Here is a 25235-nt window from a genome sequence, read left to right on the forward strand (position 1 = left end):
AAGGTATAAGTATTACAGATGGTTAACCTTCTCCTTTCCCTTGCCACTCCTTCATTTCTGACCCACCCCAATTCACAGTCGTCTCCCCTATTGGGTTGAGTCTCTGGATCACTGCTCCTTAGATAAACCCTAAGTCTGCATCTATCCCCTTAGACCGTCTGATTTGCTCTACGTCACAGAAAGGGGAAGTAATCCTGGTCTGGGCCAGGAATAGAGTCCTGGGAGGGGCCAAGCCACCGGAGAGACGCTCCAGAGTCACCGTGCATGTGTCCCAGGATAATCCCTTCTTAAATAGCTTCTGAGCTAGGAAAGAGTTCGGGAACTTGGTCTGTGTACATTAGACCGTGGGAGCAGCACTTTGGAGTATCCTACACTGCTAAGCTGAGGAGGAGTCACACACAAATACAGAGAAGTTTGGATTCTAAGAGGACCCTGCTTCCACCAGGATGAATTTTGCTGCCCAGTTATTTTACTCAAGCTACTTGAGTGAGCGACTGGAACGATTGTTTTCACCAAAGCCTGCACTTAAAAACAGCGAGGAAAATGACCCCTTTTGGCAGAGGTGGGAAACATGTAGTGACCCAGACCCATCAGAGCTCTCCTCTACCCAGACCAACCCAGTAGTGAAATCCCATCTTGGGTCCAAAAGTCAATCTTCACTTCAAAACAAAGGGAAGACTCCCAGTGTAAGCTCATTGGCATGTTCAGTCTCTCTCCCTCTTTCTCCTCCACTTTTACAACTCCCTCTAACAAACCTTCCTCATGGCAAAAGAGAATGGACACAACAATCAGCTTGTCTTCCAAATCCAGATTTGGCTTCTGTAGTCTTCAAACCAAGAATATCTAGACTTCCTTCCGAAAAGTCTCTTTCCCCGCAGATGTACACCCCGAAAACCCCTCTCCATTCATTGAAGTCGCTAACAGCAATGCCCAGCTCTATCCTCCCATCACCATCAGTCCCCGCTTCATGTAGAAAGGAGTTACTTCCTTCCCTTGATGCTTTGGTAGACATTCTCCTTCGTGCAGCCCTCTATTTTGTTCTCCTTCTAGTCACCAGGTAACGCATCATGTTAAGAACACATTATTTCATGTGATATCAGCTTAACTGTAATGACCTTGTTTCTGTTGTTCATCTTAGAGTTTGAATTACACTTTCTTTCAGAGAAAGTGGAATGTATGATGTATGGCCCTTTTTTCACTGCATGGTACCTTCTCGGTTCTATGCACTATTGACGCTTTTCGATACTGCAAAATAAAATACTGCCTGGTACAAGTTCTAGTACCTGGTCAGTCAGGGTGTCAGGCATGCCAAGCTGATACTGCTGTATGTGGGTGACATCAACAATTGCTGTTTGAACATTTGTTTACATTGGGTGGAGAAAATGTCTGGAGTGTAAAACCATTCATTGTTCACATAAACTAGTGTTGAAACACTGCAGGTTTTCTTAAAGCAGGTGATTTTAATGATCAACACCTCCTTCAATTTGAGAGAAGGGAGAATCAGGGAGAATCAATTAAATCACCTGCTGGAGAAACTGGTTGGAGAGAAAACCTGCAGTGTCTTGGCCCTCCATGGCAAGAGTTTGACACATGTGACATAAACTAAACAACATAATTGTAACATGTGAAGATACACAGCAAGAAACAGCTAATCTAAACATGCTAACACTATTTTAAACACTATTTTAACTTGTTGCTAGGCCTTAAGTCTGGATGTTGCTGTAGTTTACTCCATAGTCTCCACTTTACCACAGTCCATTTTATTGCTGTCATGAGTCCCTTGTATAATTAAAGTTGTCTCCTTAATGTGGCAAACAGCCTCATGAAAAAGATGATTACCGTTTTTTACAATAAATACCGGAGACCTTCATGGTCACCGATAGTTGTTACTTGCTATTGTGTCTTCCTGACTGCAATTTCTGACCGTAATCCCTCGAAAAACGTCACGCTTCCAATTTCATTTCCAGCTACTGTTACAGCCGTAACCCACAACAAGCTGAAACTCAACTCTGAAGCCTCAACATAACTTCCTGTCTGGTCCGTCCCCACATTCAGCTCCCCTAGCACCGGAACACATTTACAGCAACACTCACGAGAAGTCTTATTTATGTCTAAAATGGCTTATACACTCTTACTATGTCTACTATATTGGGTAATATGAGCGTAAAGGTGATTATGTGTTATGTCATGTCTAGAGGGCTTTAAGAATGTTAACAGCCATATTTAGAAGGTCGTAAACAAGTTTTCTATACTCTAACTATGAAAATATTCTGTGCATAAATAAGGAATCCTATTTTGTGGAAATTCACTTATAAATGAGGGATTACTGTAGCTTTACTTACGTTCCCGCTATTTATACCTGTTTTTACCGAATGACTTATAAGAAAATGTAACGTCTAACCACTGCACTAATCACAGCTGCAGCCTTGGGCTTTTCCGTTCATAGTGTAATTTACGAGGATGCTATGTAACGGAATAATGGACTGTGATCCTGTGATAAGTAGGGCAGAGGGCAATAATGGAGCCGGATGACAAAGTGAAAGGTCAGTGTTGTGTTTTAAATAACAGCAGCTCAGTATAGCATGCAGCCTGTCTGTTTCAGAAGCCTGTTCGACCTGGTGGCTTCTAAATGTAAGAGGCAATATTGAAGCTCACCAAAGCGACCTGAAAACCCATGATACACCCTTACTCAAAGATTCAAACCTTACCGTTAACCAAATGTGATCTTCTTTGGCGTCTAGGTGACAGGGTTAATCCCCAAAGAATGTAAGCCTATTATTATGTTTATACTGTGTGAAGGGCCTTCTGACTAACTAAGCAGTTGCAGAACCAGCCACATGTCTAAGGTTTGGTGCAAAAGCTGTTCTTAAGAAGTTGGATGTCGTGGCTGTACTGGACTGGACTGTTTAAAGGAGCGTTCGATTATATTCGAACCCAATTTACAGACCTGCAATCAATCAAACTCCCCTGCTGTGGGCCCTTAATTGCCACTTTAATCGCGTGTGTCAAGAAAGGACGTGAACAACTAATGAATCATAAGTTGACTCATATATGTAGTCTGTCACGGTGAGTGGAAACTGGGTTGACATGAAAGGTGAATCAATCCATCTTAGACAAAAGAGCGTGTGCTTACTCAGATTCAATTTTATGCCAAGAATGAGGTCATATTCATTTAAATTAGATAAGTTCAGAGTGACTTCTTTTTTTTCCTGAAACTGACACTTTGAGAACTTTCCTCTATCCACCTTCAGATATTAATTTGACTCTGGTGATACGTCTCAATTACAGTGCCAGTATATGATCTGTTGATCTTACAGTGATTTATGTGTGGAAACTGGGCTTAAATGTTTGTCAAAGTTATAGTGGTATTGTTTTTTTGAGTCACAGATAAGCTGGAGCCTATCCCAGCTGACTTCAGGCGAGAGCCAGGGTACATTCTGCACTTGTCGCCAGTCTATCACAGGGTACATGTAGAGAAACAACCATTTACACTCATAGATAATTTAGAGTCTAAAATGCATATTATTATTGGAATGTGGGAGGACGTATCTGGAGAACACTGACACAAGCACAGGGAGAACATACAATCTCTACACAGAAATTCAAACCCTCCATCTCCAACAATCACAGATGAATTGGTTCACTTCCTGTATTCAATATACACGATTCACAAAGAGCAAGAGACATCGGACCCCTAGGCGAAACCCCAGGATGAAGCCAAAGTGCACCATGACCTTCGCAGGCGAACCCAACCACCCATCCCCAACCTCTTCAATTGACACGCCCCAGCATCCCCCCGCACAACCCGCCATCCTCCAACAAGGAGCCGAGCGCCAAAACCCACAAAGACGTTTGATCCATGCATGGACCGATAGATCTGATTGTTCAGTTAGAACTGCCATTCACACAGTCCTCTTCATCATGCCTCACACATCTCAACATCATGAGACCAGGATGACACCCAACGGTGCATCAGTACGCCACGGAGTACCATCAGTAGGTCATTGAGATCTCTTCTGCCCAGCCCCCATCAGAGGGTTCAAGCCGCGTAAAAGCACCAAGACACCAACCAGTCGGACGTGCCATTCAGAACCCAGAGACGGCCAAATCAAGCTCACCTGCAGAGGCCACAGCGCATCCCACCTCCGTCCCTATGTAGCACGCAGTTTCAATACACAGTCTGTGTATTAAACTCAATTCCTTTTACTGACTCGAGTTATGAGTACTCGATTCAAGGGCTGCAACCAACAAATATTTTCTTCGTCGATTAATCGGAAGCTTGTTGTTTCGATTAAATGCCTAACCGGTTAGACCCTGGACGGACCAAATCAATATGAACCAAACACAAAGAGTTAGTGATTTGGTCCACAGCATATCAGAAAAGAGGCAAAAATCTTGATCACTGTTTTCCAGAGTCAAAGCTGATGTGTGTAAATATCTTTTTTTGTTTTTGACAAAGATAAGATAGGGCTGGGCGATATGGACCAAAACTCATATCCTGATATATTTAGGTTGAAAATTGATACACTATTCACATTCCGATGTTTTTCCACAAAGTGAGTGTACACAAAAGTCACAGCCAAATATGCGTGCAATGTTGTTTTATTAACATGTAAAAAACAATTCTAGAAAAATAGCCGTTGAAAGAAAATAGTGCATTTTCTTTTTAAAATAAATATAGAGAAAGTAAAATATAATCTTCAATGTTAATCAGGCTGCACTCACGGTAGTCTCTTTGCAGCCGGGTTAGTGCCATTAGCTCTTCCATCTCACGTTCCCCATGATGACAGACGGTTAACATGGTTTATACCGTCTTTATACAGCAACCCCTATACTGTACCATCTTTCCTTTGTTCACTCCCTCTACGCAGCCTCTCCTCCTCCGTATCGTCCCGGGGATCTCCGGTTGTTCGGCGTAACAAAGGGGTGTGTGGTTTAAAGCTAACAGCTGCTCCGGAGTGTAAACAATGGATCTGTGAATGAATGTGTCTCCCGCAACAAGCAAGAGGCAAGCTACAAACATAACAAGATGAGCATCCGTAGCTGCACACTTGCTTAAGGGGTCGGTATGGCACAAAAAACAATGAGAAAGTACGAACAAAGCACTATTAAACACTAAAAATACAGCGGAAAATACGGAGCTGCTGTAACTTGCTGCCACTCGGGCGGCGCTATCTTGAAACATGAAACCTCCGCATACATCAATATGAACGATATGCTTGTTTTTGATATCGTGCTTAAAAAATATATCAATATTTTAAAAATATCAATATATCGCCCAGCCCTAATGGATGACAAAGGAAATGTAAAAATAAAGGCTGAAATCTGCGGATATTTACATTTTTAAAAATGATTAAGCCAATATCAAAATTGTTGTTGATTAATGGGATAATCAATTAATCATAGATTAATTGTAGCAGCTCTACTCGATTCACACCGCACATGCGCAAGAATGTGGACCCCCTAACCCCCTTTAAACCATTGATTTGAACTGCATTAAATCACACCCACAAAAGTTAAAGCGATTGACTCTACTGATGTGATGAATAACGTCATGATAAATTGCAGCCTTTATTCACAGTTGATTTGCAGTTAATGTAAGAATAAATAACTTGAAAATAAACTTCTCTACTTCAAAATGAAGCCTTGTCACAAATAAAACCCAAATGAAAATATAATAAAGTACAATACAAAGGCAGTTAAAGTAACAGTTGCACAAATAATTACATGTACCTTGATTTCCCTTTTTAATTTAGCTATTGGCAGCAGAGGTGAGCAAGTGAGTGAGTTAACAGAGACGAGTACCCGTGAGACCAATTATGTAAAAAAAAAACTTGTCACTTGCTGAGTTATGAACGACTCGTTGATGACTCGCACAGCTTTACAGACCACACATTCTTACAAATCACAGACAAATAACTGTATGGGCCACACAGTGGCCGAGTGGTTAGCATGGTGGCTGCACAGTCAAGAGATCCGTGTTTACATGTTCTCCCGTGTGTGTGTTCTCCGAAGAGTCCGGCTTTCTCCCACATGCATGCGTGTTAATTGGGTACTCTAAATTATCCATAAATGTGAATAGTTGTTTATCTATACAGTCCTGATCATGTTAAGAACAGTTGAAAAATTGCAAGAATTTACATTTTGGATTGTCGGATCTTAAGGAGGTTCTAAGTAAAGCTTCAAAATGCAAAAAGAAGAAATGGGAGTGAGACAAAAAATGTTTTAAGTCAGGAATTTATTGCAAACAACCATTGAAGTGAAATAGGCTGTTCTTCAGCTGATCAAAAGTTTAACATCGCAGCTTTTAAAAGTTAATAAATACACAGGACTTGAAAATGTCCTTTGTGCCAATAGATGGTAATCACATGAGGTGTGGATATTGAGAGTGGTGTGGGAACTTTATCTCAGCCATGGGAAGGATGGAAATTTTGGGACACATCATCAGTAGCGTACCTTTGATTCAGTGGGTGCCTTTCAACACTCGACACCCTCATCAAAGGCGGCCAACTACAGGGTGATCAAGCCTGAGCCTGTGTCCCATGCCCAATCATGACTAAGTTGTGCCTAGAAAGTGGAGGGAGATGAGCTAGGCAGTAATGTCCCGAACTGGGATAAAAAAAAAAACTGCCAAGGTCTTTCATAAGCCTGATGGTAGAAGAAGCCACAAAACCGCTGTATCCTACTTCAGCTGGATAGACCTTGGCCTTCCATCCTTGTTGTTGTGCATCTGCTGCCAGATCTGTGTAGCGCAGTCTCTTTCGTTCGTAGGCCTCTTCAGTGGAACCCTCCCATGGGACCACGAGCTCTACGTATGATGTAGACCACCTTTAGTGAAGGGGACCATAGCAACAAGTCTGGCCTGAGAATGGTGGTTGCAATCTCTGGGGGAAAGAGTAGTTGCTTGCCAATATCAACTAGCATCTTCCAATTCCAGGCCATGGCTAGCTGTCCAGTTTCTGGTTTGGTAGCAGGGTGGTTAGGTTGTTTCTGTCCCTCTCGAGCACAGAGATGGAATTGGCAGCTCTCAAGGGCAAGGAGTGGATGGTGGCCCTCTTGCTCTCAAGGGCTGCTGTCAGACTCTTGAGGACCTGATTGTGCCTCCAGTTGTAGTAGCCTTGTGTGAGGCTGGTCCTACAACGGGTCAAGATGTGTTTGGGCGTCGCTGAATTTGGGCAGAGGCCGCAGGTTGGGTCCTCGCCATACCACTGGTGAAGGTTTTTTTGGGGATAGGAGCACATCATATGTAGCTCTCATGATGAAGCTGATGTTTCTTGCTTCCATTTCCCAGAGTTGCCTCCAGGTGAGCTTTTTCTTCTCCACGCCTTCCCACCTCATCCACTGTCCCTGCTTGGCAAGAGAGACAGCCTTTGCGATTCTTTCAGCCTCCTCCTGACGGCGCACTTCCTCTACCACCATTTTCCTTCTTTGTGAGGCTGAGGCTTTGTGGAAAGTTGGTTTATTCACTGCAACGCAAAATCCTCCTCTTCCCAGCTGGACGTGTCCCACAATGTCATTGTGCTTCAGGGCTGACGTAGCATGCTGTACTGCGTCGGATGGTGTCCATTTCCTTCCCGTTGACAAAGATGGTGCAGCATTTCTGATGGTCTGATCTCTGGAGTCCTTCAATGTCATCTTGTAGTCTCACTTTAGAGCACTTGTATTCTACAGTGAGGCTTGTGATAGGTAGTTCAAGGACTCCTTTGCCATAGATGCTGATGTTTGTCAGACAGCGTGGAACGCCAAGCCACTTCTTCACATACAAAGTTATGTTTCGCTCCATCTTACCTTGTAGATCATGAGTGGCTACGTTACCCTAGGGAGAAGTCCAAATTGTAGGCACCAGAGTTTGAGCTCCCCTGACAGCATTGTCTTGTTGATGGTGTCCAGACTGGTGGTGAAGTCCTGCCTTAATACCTGCACTTGGTCTTTGTACCTGAGGCTTGTACCATCTGCCCAGGCTATTGAAGGTTTTCTCTGACACCATCAGAATTAGGTCGTCACCAATGTAGAACCTTATCTTCTTAAGCTCTGCCTTGACTATTGAGATGCTTTGTAACTTATTCGGCTTGATTTTCATCCGGGCCCATCTGATGTTCTCCTGCAGCTTGCCCAGTAGTCACCTGGTGCATGCTGCAGTAGTGGTCAGCATGGTCATGTCATGCATGAATGCTCGGATTGGTGGAAGGCAGGTTGCGTTTTTTGTTCACCCACCACCCATCTAGAGGCCTTGATGATGATTTCCATGGCCATTGTGAATGCCAGGGGTGAGACTGTGCAGCCTGCCATGATGCCTGCGTCTAGACACTGCCATGATGTTGTGTAGTCGGCTGTTGTAAAGCACAATTGCAGGTCTTCAAAGTAGGCTAGAGCAGTGATGGATAATGGAACGTGGAAGAAGTTGAAGGATTCCCAGAGGAGGTTGTGTGGAACTGATCCAAAGGCATTAGCTAAGTCGAGGAAGGTTACACGGAGGTCTCTTTTGTCCTTCTTAGCAGTTTGGATCTGGTGCCAGATCATACTGGTATGCACCAAGCACCAGAGAGCCCTGGGATACCGGCCTTCTATATAGATGTATTAATGTACTTGTTCTTCTCCAGGTCGGTGGAAAAAAAATCTTGGCAAAAATGTGGATTTAATTTCATTTTCTGTCTGGTATTTACACTTTTGTGATCTCTTGATGGCAAAGGCAAAAAAGCGTTGACTCTTTGAACACGGTTGGATTGCTGAGGTGCATAAGGAAGGCCTCTCGCAGTAAGACAGTCATTTGAAACTTCTTTAAAGATCCTGAGGGTTATGTAACCAAAAAGTCAAGTGATAGACCCAAAACAATTTCAAGACACGGCACAATCCTCAGTCCGAATGAAGGTAGTTCCTAGTGCCAAATGCAGTCCAATAACCATCAGACCGCAGGGTCAGTGGTCTCAAGGTTTTGGGAACAAAAAACGTCTCCAAAGACCTCGTCTCCTTCAATACCACAAAATTGGAATTTGCACAAGAGCACCAAACATGGGACATGAAAGGTGGAAAAAAGTTGTATTCCCTGATGAGAAAATCAATCTGGGGTGATTTTTCCTTCAATGGAACAATGGAGCTTCAGGTTGTGCAGGGGCGTCAATCAGCAGCTGGCCAATCAGCTGCAGGGGGCATCGGTCATGACTCAAGGTCCTCGTCTCTGTGGTAATGACTGGCTTTTTCAACAGGAAAAAGCTGCAGTTCACAATGCTTGCCTGAGAAAGGACTTCTTCCAGAAGAATAACCTCAGTCTTTTGGACAATCCTGCGTGTTTCCCAATTGAGAACATTTGGGGATGGATGGCAAGATTATGGAGCTCTACTTAGAACCACCTTTAGATCTAACAGTGTATGTGCTCTGTGGTTGACTGGCAACCAATCCAGGTTGTGCCTCTCGACCGAATGTAACTGGAATAGGCTCAAGCTTACCAGTAACCCTATTGAGGACAAGTGGTATAGAAATGGATGGATAACTGTATGATCATTTGAAATACAAAGTAAGTACTTTAACATTTGCTAATACAACAGCCTGAACACTGAACAGATCAGTGGAAAAGTGCAGATGTATTTTGGAATTGTGAGATCTAAGCCAAAATGTTTTGTTTGTTCCTATTGGCCATTGATTAATCGTAATATTTCCACTCCAGACAGTGTGATACATAACGAATGCAAGTAGTATTTGATAAAGGTATGCGTATGTTGATATTACCCTAATTAAATGAACTTAGGTATCTGCACAAACTTACTTCCAGATTCTACCACTTAATGTTTTATCTTACCTAGAGAGGAGCTGCGTCTGGGTCCAGCAGAACCAGGCAACTCTTACAAAGCAGGGCTGGTCAGTAATGGTGCTGTGGGCCGCAGACCGACCCTTATTGAACCAGAGAGGCTGAAGGACTTTGGTGAGGAGGAACTAGTCAACGGGGACGTAAAAGTCCGTGACACCAAAGTGAGAGCAGAAACACCTGTCGTCATGCTAATGGACCCGCCCAAAACCAGAAGAGTCAGTGAGTTCAGGATTGTCCCCAGACCGCCTGCTCAGTACCTGCGGTTTGAGGACATCAGTGCTGCTGCTTTCACTATCCAATCAGGGATACAGAAGACACCTTGCACGGTAAACCCACACAACATGACAGTGTGCAGTGTGTCAGGTGGGTAACACCTGTAACATCTTTCTTGTGTTTCTTAGTACTCGCGGCTGTCCAAACAGTATGGTATGGAGATCTACCTAAAGAAAGAGCACCTGCACTACACAGGCTCAGTGAAGGAAAGAGGAGCGTTGTACCTGCTCTCCTCCCTAACACAGGTAAGACAGGGAATCATCCCTTCCTGTCTGTAAGGTCAGGTAATATGAGAACCTGCTTGGTCAGTTAGATGAAGACAAGCATGCTAGTTGGCAAAAGTCTTGTGTGTGCAATGTTAAGCCAGACGTATGCTATAGTGATTTTCAACTGTACGAGTAAATTGCCTGACAAAAGACAACGACTGCACAGAAACGACATGGCTTGACTCTTCATGTGCGTTGGGTTATTGCCGTTCCACTTGAGTCCTGTAAGTGTCAGTAGTGCGTGTTTCAAACAGTTGCTGACTATTCCTGAAGAAATAGACAATTACGTGAACTGCCGTGCAATGTGCTTCGCAGAAATGTGTGTTAATCTGTGTCAAAAACTCACATACATTAATCAAGCACACTTTATAACATCGGTTTAGATCAGAGATTGGGAAAACCAGTCTTTTCTGATATGTTGCGGACCAAACCACTAACTGTTTGTGTTTGGTTCATATTGATTTGGTCCGTAAAGGACCTAACCAATTACTCTATTAATTAACAACAAGCTTCTGATTAATCTGATTAATCGACTAAGAAAATAATTGTTAGTTGCAGGTTAAAATTATGGAATTAATGTTTTTTCATTATTCTGAATATGCACTGTATGCCATTATGTCACCCAAAAATTTCCAGGAGAGCTAGGTAATGTAGCTCATCCAAAGTGTTGGAGAAAGATAAGAGCAGAGGGTTGGCCATTCAACTTGTCAATCTTCCCAAATGTTTTCTGGGATGTGTCGCCTACTGTGTGCTCTCACACAAACATTTTACCTGAACTAGCAAGCGCCTGAGAAAAACAGATCGATCCATTTCTGTTTTTTTTATTAGTTATTCCTAATTTTATCTTTTTGAAGATAGAACAGAGTTAACAGTCTTGGAAACATGTTTTTTCCATATTTGAGGTTCCATTTTCCATGCTTTTCCAGACCTGAAAGTGTATAAAATCAAACTTTCCGTATTTGTATAGGAACCCTAAAAGGGTTGCTAAACCATGATCCTTGAGTCACTTTATGTATTTTCAGGAGCAGCAGAGGAAGGGCGTGATTGTTGCCACTGACTGTAACTTCTCTATGGCTGTGGCCCACCATGCTGTGGAGCTAAAGATCCCTGTGTTTGCCATCATGCCGTCATGTTGTTCCTCACCTCGTCTCCGGATCTACAGAGATTATGGCGCGATGGTCATATCCTATGGCAGCACCGGTCACGATTCTCAGAACCATGCCCGCCATTTGGCCAAAGACAATGGATACCTCTACCTAGAAGAGTCAGTCCACATTTTACTTTACTTACTGTGTTAGCTTTTAGTATTACACACATTTACTAGGTGCCAGTAAGGCCTTATATGATTTATCATGTGGTTTTTCAACCGTAATGGTCTTGCTGTGTTATCCACTGGGGTTTCTTGATGCTTTCATTAGGAATTGCTGTGTTTGCACTAATTGATGTTGTGCAATATTTACAACACTAGTGCAAACACATTTCATCATCATTTGACCATCTGACCAGATAGGTGAAAGGAATCTGATGTTGATATAAAAAGTAAAGGCTATGAATGCTGCGACTAGCCTTTTAAAATGTGACTTATACCCTGCAGTCAAGTCTAACACAATGCATCCCATAATGCTGTGCGGTAATCCTTGACCATTACATGCTTCTAATCTCGTGGCTTCACTCTATCACGGTTTTTCAAAAACATATTAATTAATAAATCATGCTGATTCGTGGTTGAATATGCCTATTATTAATTTTAAAAGATGCAAATTTAAGCAAGTTTTACGTATTTTTTGTCTAAATGAAGAATTTTCAGGCATAAAAATGGCTTAATGAACTAAAACACGAATATAAGGCATTAAGAAGACGCATTCTAAGACGTTGCAGTATTCTACACTGGTCACTCGGTGTCAGTATTGTTAATGTAACATTTGGTGAGACACACAAGGACCAGACTTGATCGCCGCGACAACAGTCTTTTATTGCGGGTTTGAATGATCTCACAATAGGCACAATAATTCGTAAAAACACGGGCTACTGTTGTGACTGTAACCGACGCCAAGCTAAAACTCAACTCTAAGCCCCCAACGTTACTTCTTCTCCGCCCAGTCTTATTTATGTCTTATTTTCTCTTATTATGTCTACTATATTGGGGAATATGGGTTTAAAGGTGACTATAGGGGTGTTATGTTAATGTCTTGAGGACTCTAATAAGGTTTAAAACGTATTTGGAAGGTCATAAACACGTTTTCTATACTCTAACTACAAAAATATTAAATTTATAAATACGGAATCCTACCACAGAAATGACTGCTGCTAAAGAAATTAACTTATCGTGAATTAATTAACTGCAATAAACAAAGTATTACTGTATATACTGTAGAGGACTGCTGTGAAGAAGATCATTAAAACATTCAAACTGGTGGTGGCCTTATTTAGCAATCACAGTAAAATAAAGTACATTCCTGTTTTGCAATTTGGGTGAGGAAAGTGTTATCTTATCTACTCTCCCTATTTGTTTTTTTTTTTGTCTTGTTCAGAGATGAAAGTGCGACCTACCTGGCAGGGCTGGGCACAGTGGGCATGGAGATTTATGAGCAAGTGCCCAAACTTGATGCAGTGGTGGTGCCTGCAGCTGGACAGTATGGACTACTGGCGGGCACGGCTGCAGCCATCAAGCATCTCAACACACACATTCTTGTCATTGTAAGTCGATGGTCGGAGGCTATGGAGGTGGACTAGAAAGTGAGAATGTATGAAGTTGCGTAAAATGTGATCAATTGGCTCATTTGCAGCTTTGATTGTGCACCGCCAAAATGAGGTTACATTTCCCACAAACCCTTGCTGCAGAGACAGGTTGCTTGCCTCCCACATTTCTCTGGTATTGATCCAAAGATGTTTTTCATTCAGCTTGGTTTTCCGTAACAAGATAAACGTGTTAGATGTTTCTCTCCTGTTTTCGTTGTTCCGTTATCTGCCCACAGCTGAAACTCTGACAGCTTTACGCCTGTTTGCATCGGAGGGAAAGGATGGGCCTTTAATTTTTTTCAGTCTTCTGGCTTTACCTTGAATTTAAAACACATGGGGGCTGTTGGAAGTGATAGACATGCATACCTGCATTTGCTGTGATCGAAGAATTAAAGATGCACAAATAAAGCTTTGTAGAAAACATCTGCAACACATTCAAGAGTACACAGCTCAGCATCTGAAAGAAGGGGTTGCATTTTTCAGATAAGTTGAGCTGTATGTCTGCATGGTCCTAAGAAATGCTATAGACCAGATAATAATTAGTGTGTGGACTTTCATCAACAGGGAATAGAACCTGAAGGGTTCCCTTTGCTGCGGCAATCTCTGAAGACTGATGGTCCCATCAAAGACATTCATAGCAACCCCAATACCAAACTGTATGGAGGTAAACAGCGAAATGAATAGATGTCATATCAGATGTGGAGTGAATGGAAAACTGCACCTTTTTTGGAATTTTGCCCATCGTCCACAGTTCTTATGGGAGACATGAACACACGTCTTTCTCTTTTCTGTGCGTTCTAAAAATATAAAAACAGATAAAAAAGAGACAGGTCATTACTGCAGGTAATGGGGCACACCTATGCTGCCTACAAAGACCGCTTTGATTTCACATAGCCACATAGAAATGAACTTTTCCAAACTCAAAAATAAAAACACAGCAGCAGTGGCGGCAGCTTCAATGTGTTGCCTTGCCTTTTTGGTAAGGTGTGATATGGTGAAGCTCGTCGCTAGCTGGTTAGTAGCTAGCTGGTGTGTTGTGGCGAAGTGTCAATGCACCAGTAACATAGTTCGATCGGCATAACAATGTTAATAATAATAATAACAATGTCGCTGTAGCTTGGTTAGTATGCACATCATATTTTATGCAAACGGGGCGCTTTTTGATGCCTTTTTCAGAAGGCTTTATAGGCGGATTAAGTATTTCCCATTACTTGCAGTAATGAGCTGTCTCTTTTTATTTGTTTGTCTTTAGAACACACAGAAAAGAGAAACACATATGGGTCACACTTTACAGTAAGGTACGCAAAAATACAGTAGTTACAGAGGAACTAATGAAGAACTAATGAGGAACTAATGAGTAGAGTAGCTACTGAGGTACACAAAAATACGGTAGTTACTGAGGAACTAATGAATAACTAATAAGGAATTAATGAGTAGTTACTGAGGTAAACAAAAATACAGTAGTTACTGAGGAACTAATAAAGAACTAATGAGGAACTAATGACTAAGGCACATATCTTTAGAGTAGTTACTGAGGAACTAATGAAGAACTAATAAGGAATTAATGAGTAGTTACTGAGGTGCACAAAAATACAGTAGTTACTGAGGAACTAATAAAGAACTAATGAGGAACTTATGAGGAACTAATGACTAAGGCACATACATTTAGAGTAGTTATTGAGGAACTAATGAAGAACTAATGACAAACTAATGAGCAGAGTAGTTACTGAGGAACTAATGAAGAACTAATGACAAACTAATGAGTAGTTACTGAGGAACTAATGAAGAACTAATGACAAACTAATGAGTAGAGTAGTTTCTGGGGAGCTAAGGCACATCAACTTTGAGTAGTTACTGAGGAACTAATGAAGAACTAATGAGTAACTAATGAGTTGTGGTTAGGGTTAGGGTTAGGTAGGTTCATTCCTCATTAACTACTGGAATGTTGTGTACCTTATCGTAAAGTGTTAACGACATATGTGTTCATGTCTCACATAAGGATTGTGAATGATGGGCAAAATTCCAAAAAAAGTGCAGTGCAGCAAGTTTAAATAAGCATTTGTGTTTTTTGTGCACAAGCTTGAGAGATGTTTGTCTTTGCTGCACTAACACAACATATGTTGCTGTCCTGTTTGTTGTCAGATCTCATGGAGCGCTCGCTCGGCGTCAACACCTTCCAGCTGGCAAAGAAACTAGTAGATAAAGTCATCTCTGTCAGGTAGTCCACAGACAAACCTATAATATGATACAGTATGTGCAAAAGAGCCCTACTTTTCACTTCTTTCACTTTCCTCCAAACTCTCCTGCTAGCTTGTTGACATTCTCCTCAGATTTCGGATCAACATTTCCAATCAAAAGAACAGTAATTATTAGATTAGATTCCACTGAGGAACTCTCCCCTTCTCTCTTCAAGTGCCGTTGTTCACTCGTGACACAATCCAGATTTAAACTCTAAATATGGCTTACACACTTACTAAATACATTTAAAGTATAAAATGTATGGGTACTTACCACTAATGAATCATAATGTAAAATGATCAATGAACGGATAGAATCTCAGTCAGGATGAAGCCTTTAGCCTGGCTGTCAAGCTAGCGCTGGAGGCTGGCAGGCTAAAGAAGCCAAGGACTTTCTCCAAGCCGCATCTACATAATCCACACTGCTTGCCTTTTGTAATTTGATGATTAATTGATTATCCAATTAATGTACAACTATTTTGTTATTCCATTAATAATTTTTTTGTTTAAAAATGTAAATACCCTCTGATTTCAGCCTCTCAAATGTGAATTTCCTTAGTCATTGATGAAAACAGACCTACTATATTAGTGTTTTAGGCAAAACAAGATATTCACACACATCAACATTGCCCCTTTTCTGATATGTTGCGGACCAAACCACTGACTGTTTGTATTTGGTCGATTAATTGAACCAACAAGCTTCGGATTAATCGACTAAGAAAATAGTTGTTAGTTGCAGCTAAGCCTGTCACGATAATCCATAAATTGATTGATCAAACAATTAAAAAAAGTTTGATAATTATGACACCCTCGATAAATTGACATGTGCTTGTACGCATGTATGCAGCTCGTCTCTCTGTGCCACACAGGCTGGATGACAAGAGGGTTCACTCTGCATCTGTCTGTGTGCATTGGTCTATAGTGGAATGGACACAGAGAGTGGGCCCTCGTCTCATTCAGCCTCTTTGTGGAGGGCTACTAGTGAGTGCATACAGAAGGTTTAGCTGTGATCTTCGTGAGGCAGCATACGCTAACATGAAGAAGGTGCAGAAGCAATGGTTTTTGAGGCACAGCCGACAGCCACAATGTGGGAACATTTCAGTTTTAAACAGAATGAATATGGTGAGCGCATTAACACAGACGACCGACACAACAGGTTTCTCAACTGGGAAAAAAAGACTACCGAAGTAGGTGCCTCAGGCAGCGTAGCCTTCGTCCCTACAGTAATGCTTACTGAGGCGGTTGGTTGGCATATATAAACAAAACAGTGCCAATGTTGCTGTATACATTGCAAAAACATACAGGCAACTTCTGTGTCAAGCTAATGTCTCAGGCAGGTATACCGTACCCTACACTTGAGTACCATCTAGTGGATCAGATGTGCAGTACACCTCTCATGACAATTATTGAAAAAATTGTCTCAAAAAATGTTTTTCGATAAAATCAATTATCGCCGATAATTTGTAGCACAATTATCGACTAGCAAAATTTGTTATCGTGACAGGCCTAGTTGTAATTCCGGTAACATCCCATCTTCAAAGACTACCAAACAAAGTATGAAAAGTATGACAAGTATGACGTATCAACACAAAAAACATAATCAGTGAAGCACAAAGACATAAACATGTAAAAATTGTGGGCCTTTTTTTTTTTTTTTACCTCGTATTTATAAAGTATTTCCGACTTAGGGTGAATGTAATGTGTTTTCCGCAGAAAAAAATGCATATATTTGGAGAAAAAAAATAAAAAGCAAAAATTTGCAAACTTGCGGGATTGTGAATGCTGAATTGTGACCGTGCGGGGATCCACTGTATATGCACTCTAATTTACATATCCATGGTAGAAGAGTGGTTAGCATAAAGTACTGTGCAAATGGTTGTTTTAATTCCTTTTTTCACAGTAGTCATTTTGACATAGTATAACAGTAGCAAGCAGTTAATGGTAGGAAATATACCAGGATTATTAACTATAAATGATTGGTAAACACCTTCCCACTCAATAACATGGGCAAATGTGACAAAACAATCATGTTGCTATATGGTTCCTATATGGTCAAATCTCAACTTTCACTGCATGCTATTCATAATCATATTCATAATTGTAACTATGTTGTGTAACTACTGTATGTTATGTAAGGGGATGTCACATTTACTTACTTACTTACTTAGACTCATTGTAGCATTGCTAAAACAAAACAAAACAATGCAGCCTGAGACTTTTATTTTGTATTTGAGTACTGTATTTGTGAAACTAAAACAATAAAATGATTTCTAAATCTGTTATGAACCTGCGATTGCAATTGTTTTCCCTCACAGTGAAGAGGATTCTTTGGTGGCGATGTTGAGGTTTCAAGAGTTTGAGCGCTCTACGGTGGACACGGAGGGAGCCATGGGATTGGCTGCCATCCTGGCAGGACAGCTGCCAGAACTGAGAAGCAAACGGTGGGTTTGTTTTTTTAGTTGTTTTTTTTTACATCTTATTTAACCACAGCAAAAACATTCCGAGGCAATCTCAGCTGCATGTGCCCACATTTTTATAGCAGTGTGTGAAAGGCTGATTTGCATACAAACACAATCATGTTTTAGCACTATTGTGTGGAGCTGACATACTGTAGTGTGGCTGGAGCAGACGGTTGCTATAGATCCTGTCATGGTGCAGGATAAATTCTAAACAACAACTCCTTATGCGTCAGGTCTTTCCCATACATTCATTTGTTTGTGGCAACCTGCCATGAATATATTTGGACCACCACAGACAGATTTGGCGCTAAACGTTAACACAAAACATGTTTTTATAGTTTTACAATAATAGTTTTACATGGAGAAAACAATTCAAAATGCATATAAATGCATATGAATGTTGAATGAAAGGGATATATTAACCTTTAAGGTTACTTTTACCTTCATTGAAGACGGGATTCTTGTGATGACTGAAAACAGGAAGGTGGTGGTGGTTGATCTCGCTGCCACATCTTTGGGAACAGTCACGCCTTCAATGAAGGTAAAAGTAACCTTAAAGGTTCATTTATCCCTTGCGTTTGTGTTTTTGTGTTAACATTTTTGAGAGTCAACTGCTGATGATGTCATAGAAGGGCGACATTGCTTCCGCTTGCCATGTTGTTTAGCTAGCTAATGGGGCGATAGAAGGAAGAAGGACGTTGTCTGATTTTAGAAAATACATTAAGAACACAGTTGGACTCACGCAGTGTATTAAGTCTTTCAATACCAAAGACATATTTATACGTTTTTATAAACCTGAACGCCTGATCCCAACGATGTATTTATACGTCTTTTACGTTTTTTGGGCGAGAGGCAAAAAGAGGTGATGACGCAACTGCACGCTAATTGATGTCACTTCTAGAGCAGTCATAGGCCATAAGAAAGGCCACAAGATGGCAGGAGTGCATTTGATAGGAGCTCGGCATGTGAATTTGAATGGAAAAAACATACATGACAACATGGAGGAAGTGGAAGAACGTGCAGGAGGGTAGCGTGCAGAAGGTTACGCATTGTGGGGGATTTTTTTAATGCATGCACACGCACACACACATGCACACACACTTTAGTTCCAAATGTGAAAATAGTGTAAATAGCTCATGGTGTTATATTTGTAAATAAATGGTTGTTTTGACGTAAAAACAACCCTTTTTTGTGTTGTGTATGGTGTGGTATAGTCGTTTAGATAGTTGAGCTGTCACAAAAGCCAAAAAATGGTGTCAAAGCTTTTCACAAAAAGCTGTTTTTCTCTCTATTTTTTAGTCGGGAACTGATATTTCCCTGAAACGTACTTATGTTCTACTGTTGATTACTAAAGAACGGGAAAAGGTGGAAACAAACTTTCTTTCTGGTGAAAGACGATATTCTAATCTTTCTTTTGGTAGGTTCCATGTTTATGTATATAGCTATAGAACACAAGATTCAGTGTGCCTTGAAAAATGGTCTAAAATGGGGGTTGTCTGAAGGAAAATGGCTGCGATTGAATGAGTTAATAACATGACAAAACACTTACTGTGCACTAACTGGAGAATGTACACAAACAGAGGCAAAACTATGGTGAGAATTTTCTGCGTGAACCGAAAAACACGCTAACCGGGGCAAAGCGAGGTTCCACTCATACTCTAGAAAGCCCATCGTTTTTTTGCATGTTTTTGCATTTTGCACGCACTGTGTAGTCCGAGACAAAGTAAAAGCAACTTTCTCCGATGCTGCCACTTTTGATTTTTTTTACGACTTCTTTCACTTCTTCGTTGTTCCCAAATGCTAATGCTGTGTGTGAATGCATGAAGGTGAGCTTTGATGATGTTACTACGTCTGTGTTGACTGCTAGTGTTTGTTGGGTGTCAAGTTAAGTTCATGCTAGCACACCGCCTGTCACCAACACGTGAAACTATGATGTGATAATCCCCAGTCTCTCTGGAAGGTACTTTTCTGAGACCCTTATTTTGTTCGGTGCAGTCAGACAGGTTGTAACACGCAGCGCTTTTATTGTGAAGACTGGAAGTGTGTTGTTGGTCTTTGAGCTCTTGGCGGCTGTAACGTATGATGGGAGGACAAGGTTGGGTGTCTCCGAGTTCTCTCAGTTCCATTGTGCTTGTCTTTGTTTTATACACACCACATCATAAATCAATCAGTTCGGCTGCAGCTAAATGCTTCTTCTCTCATGATTGTGTGGTAGGGTTGCAGTCGTGGTGAGCAGCGCTAACATGGAGCTGGATTTGGTGAGGCAGTGTGTGGACCGAGCCCTGGTTCTGGACGACCGCGTCAGCAAGTTCTCAGTGCAGCTGGGAGAGTGGCCGGGAGACATGGCGAAGCTGCTGGACGTCTTGTCCAGAGAGGACGTCAGGTGAGGCAACGGACGCAGGCAACGCATAGAACAAACCAAAGGAGTAATAAGAGCACATATTACGTTGATTTGTATACCCGTCTCATTCTGCCATCTCCATCCTCAGGTTGCTGGACGTCAGTCATCGGAGGCATAGTGACAAGTCAAACCTCTTCAATGCAAAGGTGAGCAACCACTCTCTCGACAAACTGGAAGAAGCCACCATGAAAGAAGAAGGCAACATGTGTCAGAAAAAAAATGTCTCTAGGTCTCCAGATGCTAATATTCTGATGCATCTAAAACATCACACTGCAGAGGTGATGTTGTCAGAGTGTTCACTGGAGTGCATGAACATGTAAACACCCACAGGTCGGTGTTTTGAAAGGATGGTCTTGCCAGTAGGTGACATCATACATCGCTTTATACTTACAGGTGCCGTATTATCAGACATTAGCGCTTCCATGCAAATCAAATCAGGTATTGATTCAAGCACTTTAGGGAGGACGTTGGCAATGAGCCATCACAGAGGACACCTGGCTCTGATGACAGCCAGAGGGATTCAGACACTCTCGTCATTTTGCCTTCAGCACTGCGATGGATTTGAAATCAAACAATTAAGATGTGATGGAAGTGTGGAAATGGATGCATCTATCATGATGGCGTCCGGTGTTTCCCACAGGACTGTAATGTATCTGTGGTGTTGTGTTGCAGGGGGTAAAGCGGCGCTAGATCATCATCTACTTTGCATAATTGAGCTACACAGACAGTCCTGTTATAACGTGTTTGCGAGCAAGGGCGAACATGCCGAATCTATTAAAAAAACAAGCACCAAATCCTTCTGTGGCGGACCAAATTTAGGGCCGCCACAAATGAATGAATGTACATTAATCCCTTGCCACTTAGCACTTCCAATTTTGCAGCTTTACTCTATCGTGGTTTTTCAAAATATATTCATAAATCATGCTTTTTTGTGGTTAAATATGGCCTATTATTAGTCAACTATATGCATATTTAAGCAAACATGACGTATTTTTTGCCTAAATTCTGCATTTTCAAGCATAAAAATGGCTAAATGAAGTAAAATGCAAATATAAGGCATTCAGAAGACGCATTCAAAGACATGATGATATGTAGCATTCTAAACTGGTTACTAGGTCCACAACACGTAACCCACACCAAGTTAAAACTCAACTCTGAACCCTCGACATCACTTCCTGTCTGCCGCGCACTTAGCTCCCCTAGCACCAGAACACATTTACAGCAACACACACGAATATGAGTCTTAATTATGTCTTAAATGTCTTCTTTTCTTGTATTATGTCTACTCTATTAGACAATGTGAGTGTAAAGTTGAATATAGGGGTGTTACTTCATGTCTCTAATAACGTTAAAACTGGATTTAGATGGTCGTTAACAGGTTTTCTGTACTCTTACTATAAAAAATATTCCATTTATAAATTAGGAAATCCTACTTTGTGGAAATTCACTTATCACGGCGATGTCTGGAACAAATTTCTGTATGGGAAACACCGTTGTCTGTAATTTCTTTAGGTGACAGGCGGCTTATTCTATGACTTGACGCATTTTACAGTAAATGTGTGTGTGTGTTGACAGGTGGAGTGTGTGGTGGAAACCCGAGACAGGACACAAAGCACTCAGCTCAGGAAGACGCTGAGCGAACGCTACCCGTCTCTTTGTTGGCTGGAGCGATGATCACGTGACCACCAGTGAAACAAACATACTGTATATTTATCATAGAAGTCGCACATGAACACCATGTGGACTGAAGTCACATTCACACAGTGGATGGACAAAAAAAATGGGGAAAAGCAAAGCAACACTATTGTAGAGGGAATATTCTTCCTATTGCATCCATTGTTTCTGCTGCTGTTATTTACTACCACAGTGTAACAGTGAGGGTAGATAAAGTTCATGTAGTTTACTCCAATTAGCCAGGAGCTTGAATCACGCAGTGCTGGTGCAAGCTTCCCAACAGAAGCATTGACGTACGTACACACACATTCATACAGAACAAGCATATACATACACAGTACACTCCAACACCACAGCATTAGGTACACTCACATACATACCAGCTGGATTACGCAGGTAACCATGGAGAGCTGACGTTTTTGGTACGCACTGGACTGTGGATATAAAATATAGTACAGTATATCCATTTCAATATACGTATTGACATTTTAGTGTTTTCATATTTTCACAGCAATCATTTTGACGCAGCAAAAAAAGTAAATAGTCCACAATAAGACACAATTATGCAAAAAAAAAGGGGGGGGTGACGCGTGGGACAAGGACAAGACGATTTAATGCGGGTGAAGATCTGAATAAATATGCTTATTAGGAATAATATAGGAATATTTCTGTTTGTCATCCTCCATGAACTAAGAAGACTTTTGCACAGTACACTACTGTACACTGTCTAGACTAAGCTGCATATTTATTTATATTAATTTGAAATGACTGTATATATGATTGAGTATTATTTTTACTGTTGTATAAGGTGGTAGTATCACTCTCCCAAGCAGAAATGTTATCCAACTAAAAGCTACGGAGTTCACTTAAACGGAGGATTTTGTTTTCAGATGGCTCCTTATTTTGGAATGTTTGCCCTGACTTGGAATTAAAATAAAATTAGTATGGCTTTTTCCTTAAATATCTGTGCATTCTTAACTTGTTAAGCCTGAGGGACTCGGATATACACGTGTAGTGTTCTCCACGAGTGTGTACACTTTGCATGTTCACTCTTACAATGCATCAATCCGTTTTCTATGCCGCTTATCCTCACGAGGGTCGCGGGGGTATGCGGGACCTTTCCCAGCTGACTTTGGGCGAGAGGCGGGGTACATCCTGGATTGGTCATTTTTCAGTAAAATCATTTTGGTGGTACAGTGACTTCTAATTGTGTTGTAATAGTGCGAGCAGTGGCCAGTATAACATTATGTATTACTAATACAGTGGAACCGTGGTTAGCATACATTAGCATATTTTTCGGTTAACGTCAAAAGTGTACAGCAAACTTTTGCCTCGGTTCGCGTACATTTTCTGGTTAGTGCACAATATGGCGCGTGTCTTGTGGTGTTATGAATACACTGCGTGAGTCAAACTTTGTTCTTAAAGTGTTTGTATCACAAAATGTCCTGTTAGCATCCTTAGCTTGCAAACAACATGGCAACCAGAACCAGAAGTCAGCTATGTCGCCCGTCGATGACGCCATCAGCGCTTGACATTCAAAAATGTTAAACACGTTTTTACAGTTTTACAAATGTAGTTTTACATGTATAAAACAATTCTAAATGCATGTAAATGACATATGCAACATATCAACCACCACCACCTTCATGTTTTGCTATGAGTTATTTCTTGAATTTAATAGTGTTTCTCTCCTTTTTTATCAAAAGCTAGCACTTGCAACTTTGTCTCCATTTTGGCTTATTGAGGTGTGAAACACTATTGAATTAAAAAAATAACTCATGTCAAAATAGGAAGGTGGTGTTGAAGAGGAAGGTGTTGATCTCGCTGCCACATTGTGTCATTGGCAACAATCACGTCTTCAAAGAAGGTAAAAGCAAACTTAAATGTTCATTTATCACTTTCACTCATCATTTATATGCATTTTCACATGTTTTTTGCATGTAAAACTATTTCAAAAAATAGTATTGTGCTACCATCTTTGCCTTTCTGGAATGGATTAATTGGATTTACATTATTTTTTAATGGGAAAAATTTATTTGGTTAGTGTACCTTTCAGTTAGCATCAGACCTTCCCGAATGGATTCATGATGCTAACCAAGCTTCCATTGTATATACTAAAACAAATGCGTAAAAGGATACTTGGCTGACACGGGTTTGTCTCATTGTTAACAGAAGAACATAAATACAGTGGTTTGAAAAAGTGTTTGCCCCCTTCCTGATGTATTGTTTTGCATGTTTGTCACAAATGTTTCAGATCATCAAATTTAAATATTAGTTAATGACTACACAACTGAACACAAAATGTAGTTTTTAAATGAAATTTTTATTAATAAGGGAGAAACAATCCAAACCTACATGGTCCTGTGTGAAAAAGTGATTGCACCCTAAACCTAATAACTGATTGGGCCACCCTAAACAGCAACATCTGCAATCAAGCGTTTGCGATGACTTGCAATGAGTCTTTTACAGCGGTGTGGAGGAATTTTGGCCCACTCATCTTTGCAGAATTGCTGTAATTCAGACACATTGGAGGGTTTTCAGGCATGAAGCGCCTTTTTAAGGTCTCACAGCATGCCATATGCGACACAGATGCCACAGCATCTCAATAGGATTCAGGTCAGGACTTTGACTAGGCCACTCCAAAGTTTTCATTTTTCTTCAGCCATTCAGATGTGGACTCGCTGGTTTTGTTTTGGATCGTTGTCCTGCTGCAGAACCGAAGATTGTTTCAGCTTGAGGTCACGAACAGATGGCCCGACATTCTCCCTCAGGATTTTTTGGTAGACAGTAGAATTCATGGTTCTATTTATAACAGCAAGTCGTCCAGGTCCTGAAGCAGCAAAACAGCTCTAAACCATCACACTACCACCACAATATTTTACTGCTGGTATGATGTTCTTTTTCTGAAATACGCCGTTACTTTTACGCCAGATGTAATGGGACACAAACTTTCCAAAAAGTTCAAAGTGCATTTTGTGTTCAGTTGTGTTGTCATTGACTGATATGTAAATTTGTTTGATGATCTGAAAGATTTGAGTTTGACAAACATGCAAAAAAACACTTTTTCACACCACTGTATCATTCACATACTTCTATCATACTCTATTGAAACTTGGGATTTAAATTTCTTTGTAAAATATATTGTCCAAAGCATAGTCTGCACACCTCTGGTTGTTGCTACTTAGCATTGATGCTAACAGCGTTGTATACAGTCCTTGTACTACATTTAAATAATGTAAATAAGCAATGTTTCATAGTACTAGTAGTAGTAGCAGTATGGCCGCTTGGGGTGCAGCAATACTGCATGACCACTGAATGAAGTATGAACATTAAAATTTGTATGTGTATATTTCAAGTAAAACATTTAAGACATTCTCTTTGTGT

At 41.0% G+C, this 25235-nt stretch overlaps 1 protein-coding gene across 1 annotated transcript; it reads left to right on the forward strand.

The window, feature by feature from the left end:
* The first annotated feature begins 290 nt into the window (after positions 1–290).
* LOC129194145 (L-threonine ammonia-lyase) lies at positions 291–25226 on the forward strand. The gene is made up of 11 exons (XM_054799143.1): positions 291–562; positions 9798–10128; positions 10204–10320; positions 11364–11605; positions 12873–13038; positions 13645–13744; positions 15223–15298; positions 17633–17758; positions 19992–20159; positions 20266–20323; positions 21753–25226. The coding sequence occupies exons 1-11, from the start codon at positions 447–449 to the stop codon at positions 21849–21851; spliced, it is 1599 nt and encodes a 532-aa protein (XP_054655118.1). The 5' UTR covers positions 291–446; the 3' UTR covers positions 21852–25226.
* The last annotated feature ends 9 nt before the right edge of the window (positions 25227–25235 follow it).

This window comes from Dunckerocampus dactyliophorus, chromosome 14 (genome assembly GCF_027744805.1).
Source record: "Dunckerocampus dactyliophorus isolate RoL2022-P2 chromosome 14, RoL_Ddac_1.1, whole genome shotgun sequence".
Taxonomy (NCBI): domain Eukaryota; kingdom Metazoa; phylum Chordata; class Actinopteri; order Syngnathiformes; family Syngnathidae; genus Dunckerocampus; species Dunckerocampus dactyliophorus.